The sequence below is a fragment of the Lygodium microphyllum genome, chromosome 3, assembly GCF_053477565.2.
Source record: "Lygodium microphyllum isolate KBCC chromosome 3, Lygodium_microphyllum_v1.1.10, whole genome shotgun sequence".
Lineage (NCBI taxonomy): Eukaryota > Viridiplantae > Streptophyta > Polypodiopsida > Schizaeales > Lygodiaceae > Lygodium > Lygodium microphyllum.
In genome coordinates, this window is record NC_141137.1 from 80,532,203 (window position 1) to 80,537,373 (window position 5,171).

The 5,171-nt window shown below is 40.8% G+C and overlaps 1 protein-coding gene and 1 non-coding gene across 3 annotated transcripts; one reads left to right on the forward strand and one right to left on the reverse strand.

Moving 5' to 3' along the window:
• Positions 1–3,101: 3,101 nt before the first annotated feature.
• LOC148038549 (uncharacterized) lies at positions 3,102–4,710 on the reverse strand. 2 transcript variants are annotated; one of them, XM_087673433.1, is made up of 2 exons: positions 3,938–4,710; positions 3,102–3,428 (listed from the first exon to the last, which is right to left on the reverse strand). In XM_087673433.1, the coding sequence occupies exons 1-2, from the start codon at positions 4,585–4,587 to the stop codon at positions 3,410–3,412; spliced, it is 669 nt and encodes a 222-aa protein (XP_087529559.1). In that variant the 5' UTR covers positions 4,588–4,710; the 3' UTR covers positions 3,102–3,409. The 2 variants fall into 2 exon arrangements, with proteins under 2 accessions (XP_087529559.1, XP_087529549.1); XM_087673423.1 differs by lacking the exon at positions 3,102–3,428 and adding an exon at positions 3,452–3,848.
• Positions 4,711–4,836: 126 nt separating this feature from the next.
• Positions 4,837–4,939, forward strand: LOC148038550 (U6 spliceosomal RNA). The gene has a single exon (XR_015690475.1). It is a non-coding gene; the product is annotated as a U6 spliceosomal RNA (small nuclear RNA).
• Positions 4,940–5,171: the final 232 nt, after the last annotated feature.

Genomic DNA, 5,171 nt, shown 5'->3' on the forward strand with positions numbered 1-5,171 from the left:
TAAAAGTCTCTCGCATGTCCTCAATGTGATAAGGCTAGTGTAGAAGACATCAAACCAAGGAGAGGGTAGCTGAGTCAAAAGAATCATAGCCACATCCTCAAAAGAGATCTTCCATCCACCAAGAGAGGCAAGCTCACCTCTCATATCCTCTATTTTTGTGATGTGCTCCTTCATAGAAGGAGAGTCATCAAGACTAAGCATTCGCAACTTCTTCTCGAGGGAGATCTTGTGGGAAGATTAAGAGATTTATCAAGGTAAACAAAGCAAACATAGCTCGAGGCGGAAGAAAATAGGAGTTGAACTCATGTAGTAAAAGATCATAAGAGTATGTTAAACAATAAGGTAGATGTCACAAATGTGACACTTCAATAAGTTATAAAACACATTAGAGTACTACATGTGAGTCATAAAGTGGTGGCAAAAAGGAATTTCCTGACAAAATGCAAAAGGAATGGGAACCAAAAGAGAGATATCTAATGCCCCTTTTTCAAGTGCATGGAGGATGGACAAAAGATGTCACAAAGGTGTAAGCCTTGATCTTAAATCTGCCAATGTAGAGAAGAGGGACTCTCCAAAATGAGAGACCTCAACAGTGGGAGGATACTCTTATGAGGATCTAACACCCCCATGTGGTCGATTGGAATATGTGAGAGTATGCAATGGAAGAACACAAATGCAAGAAGAGAAGGGAGAAGAGAAATGTAAAGAAAGAAGAGAATGGAATAAGAAAATCTACATTGAACTCCAAGAGAATGTTGAATACAATGTGAATTGATCAACCCTTGCACACAACCCAAAGTGTTAGTGAGGGCACTAGATCTGACTGATGGTGCAAAGCACTAGATAAAAAAGGAATGCCACCAAAAGTCAAAGTGTTGAAACCTACATTATGATGCATACTACCAATTACCAAGGCTAGTATAAATAGTTGAAAACATCAAAAACAAGTCAACTGCATCATAATGAGGCCTAAAATGCTAACCGGCCATCAACAAGCACCAAAGAGGGACTAGAGGTCATATGATGGCAATTTTATACAAAAAAGGATCTCGGGGATTTAGTCCATATTGTAGAGAGAGATAGAAGAGCAATACATGTGGATCAAGATAGATATTAAAAACTAGACAGATGTCATAATTGCAATATGCTATGTCCCATCACTACACTTAAGGTATGCCTCACAAGGGGAGTCACCCTATGTGTTTCTATATGAGGATATTATGGGAGTTGCTTGTATGGAGACATCTTATTGGCCTAAGACTTTAATGCCTACAAAGATCAAATATAATTGGCTATATAAGACGTGCAGACACCTATATATAGGGAGTTTGTAAGGTGAGGAAGTGAGAATCTGAAGGACATCCCAAGACATGCGATACTCCATTGACTATAGGACACGCTTACTTCCCTTAAGGAGTGCTCATTAACTAGTCATTTACAATGGTTTGCCACTTTGGCCAAAGTTGAATGCTCTTACATGCTAGAACAATAAGGAGCAAGTGTTGAAGATTATTCGACGGGGCCTCTCATCTAATATCTATCTAATATCTAAAGATTTATTATCTTTGGCTAACCCATTCATGTTATAGTATACCACCTGTGTTAGATCTCGTCCATGACATGCAAATACATATGATAAATATCCCTCTCATACCTCTCTTCAAATCCCTAATACCATTTCACTAAAGAAACCTTCATGGTGTACTCTAATGTTGTTTATGCTAACTTGTTTATTCTCAATCCCTATAGGTCATTCAATGAGCTTACAAAATGTTTAACAATGTTTTAGACACCTTAACAATACATGATTTTATACACACTCTCATGTCTTCTAGGGACTATTATGCAATATGCACAAATAGAGTTCATTAGTACAATGATGATTCCACTTTGTGGATTTTTTTGCAAGGTTGTGTACAATGCCATCTTTTAAGTTCAAGAGGAGATAGCATTTCACCTTTATTCATGTCACGTATTGAATTTGCATGCCCTTTAGATATCTTCCATCCACATGATTTCTTTGAGCATTCGCTCTTTCACTTTAGCATACAATATACTTTGTATCATATCCATTTGAGCTCCCAAACCACTTGCCTCCCCTTTTACCATACACACCATTTCTTTTAGCAATCATATATCTAGGCAATCTAGCATGCTTTTGCATGTGAGATTCCTTCTCCACCTCATGTTTCATGTGGTACATGTCAACCCTAATCAAGCCGAGGCAAACTCCTCCTCCACTTCATGTTTCATGTTGCTTATTTCAACCTTAACTAAGGGATACCTACTCCTCATCTACTTTTATATTTCATGTTGCACACTTTGACTTATACTAAGGCATGCATCTCCTAGTACTTCATTTTATCCTATTTCCAAGATATTCACCCATCCTATAGTGATCAAGGATATCATTCCCTCTCAATCTCTTCCCTTGGACTTCAACAATGACACAAAATGTAACTCTCTTTCTGCCCTAATTTGCACCTCTTTTCTAGCATTATCCAAGCTTGTAAATATTGTTTTCTTGACGTGTAGAGCATGGGTACATATTCACCACTTAAATTTGTTATAGCTTTTAAAATTAATAAATGACAATAGTTGCTAAGATTCACATTTAGCACAATTGCACCTTAACATATTTATCAAGGTTTGAAGTTGGTAGAAATATATAGGTTGCACAATGATAGATTTCACATGCATATTTTTTTCCTCCACCTGCATATCACTCCAAAATGTTGACAATATGGGCCCATAACATTATAGTACAATACCTACATTTAGACACAATTGAATTTGTGCATTATAACAATTAGACATAATTAGTTCGTATTCATGTCATCTATACCTTGCTATTTATATGTACTCAAGCACACTAGTTTCTATGAAATACACTCCACCATGAATGAATAGGTGTAAAGATCACATCAAATAATTCACTAGTTTTATACATGGCAAAAGAGGTAAAACTCAAGAGCTACTAAGAGACATCACAACAAAAGATTAGTGGTAAATTTGAACAAAAAACATAAAAGTGATCATTTGAGCCATCATGAGGCACTTATATTGTCAAGTTTGATTGATTACCAAGTCGGTAAAGAAAAAGAAACACAAACAAATATGAAACCGCTAAGTAATTGCTCTAAGAGGCCCAGTCGCCAAATCACCAACTTCCGTCGATTCTCTGCAAACTCACTTACATGACCACCAAACCAAAGTTCCTTTCTCTTAACACCAAAGACCATGGTCAGTAGTCAATGCACGCCCTTACTTAAACATGGTCCTTAGGCTCCTTGAATTTGTTGAAGTTGTTCTGTGTAGACGATTGCACAAACATACATGTGTACATGTGTTGTGTGTGTGTGGGTGGGCCTGTTGTAAAACTATGCCGTACATCTCGCCCTCAATTTACTCACATCCATAATGAACCTCTTCAAATAACACACATGATCAATTAGACAAGGCAATCTCTCTAGTTCAGCACTCTACATCCAGATAACCACAATAAAATGGACCATTTACAAAATGATGCTCTGGCAGCAAGTCATAACAGAGGATGAATGCTAAAACCACGATCTACATCTATGAAATACCCTAAGGTGATAGAATGCAGTGTATGAAAGCTTAATGGCATGGACTACCAAGTGCGAGAAGGAGATCCGGAAGTGTGCATTCATACTACCCAAGCCTGTTCTGAATCCATCGGATAAAAAGGATCTTGATCTGGATCCACCAAGAAATGAGGACTTGCTTCGACTCCATCGGAAGGTGAGGATCCTACTATGCATTAGAATATGGGATTTGGGGATCCATATTACCACAACCCTACTCGGAAAAATGATGATTGTACTCTGAAACCATCAGAAAATGGTGACTTTACTCTGAATCCAAATGAAAACGATGACCTTACTTCGAATCCAGCAGAAGGTGAGGATCTTACTGTGCAGTGTGGTCGATCTTAGTCCTTTGAGCAGGATCAGGTGCTGCTGGAGAGTCTCCTGACTCTCCAACATTCAGCTTAGTCATGCTCTGAGGCAAGGCAGAAGCTGCATCTGGTAAATCGGTCTCGTTAAGAGGATCACCGGAAGCTTCCTTCCCCATACTTTTATCTTCTGCACCCGCTGTGCTGGCGCTAGGGTTTGGCAAATCCCTGGCCTCCATTTCAGGAGCTGCAACGTCATCCTGCGGCGCGTCAGCGGCACTGATCCGCGGCGTCTCTTCCTGCTGGCTGGGGCCTTGCTCAAGGGCAGGCAAGCCCTGCGCATCATCGTCGTCCTCGTCACGGTCGTCACGATTCCCGTCTTGCGTTTCCCGGATGCTTTCTCCTGCGTCTCCCGCTACTGTTTTTCTTTCTCCTGCTTCTTGTCCCTCATCATCATCCTCGTCCTCATCGTCGGAGTCCTCCTCGTCTTCGTCCAGGTAGTACTCAGACTCAGAGTCCTCCTCGTCATCGTCATCGTCATCGTCATCGTCCTCCTCACTGGCCGTTTCTTCATCATTGTAATCGTCATCAGAGTACTCAGAGTCTTCCTCTTCGTCGTCGTCCTCTTCCTCCTCGGAATAGTCCTCATCGCTGTCCGAGGACGCCATGGATTTGCCTCCTCCTTGCTCCTTCTTCTTCTCTCAGCTCCTCTTCCTGTCTTCTGACCTCCACTTGCCAAGAATGCTCTCTTCACCCTTACACCTAAAAGTTAAATGTGCACCGCTGGCTCTCTTTTCTAAGGAGACTCTTGTCTCCCTTTGCTAGGCTTTGTCGTTATGCTGCCCCCACCAAGAGGGGGAATTTGGAAAGCAATTGAGAGAGAATGTGTGTGTGTGTGTGTGTGTGTGTGCCACTGTGTCTCTTCGGAGACATCTGATAAAATTGGAACAATACAGAGAAGATTAGCATGGCCCCTGCGCAAGGATGACACGCACAAATAGAGAGAGTGCCACTGTGCCACTACGCTGAGCCTCTGGCTAATCGAAACACCCACATTTGTACTTGGATATCTAATCTATACTACTAGCGTTTTGTGCTAGGATCCACGCAACCTCGGATCATTAGGGCACCTATAAAGCGATGATCTCTCTCTCTCTTCAAACACCTTCTCCACTAACTATACCCCAAACGTGAACTTCCTTCTTACAACACATAAAGAACACACCATCCCTCTCTCATTATTTCTCATTAC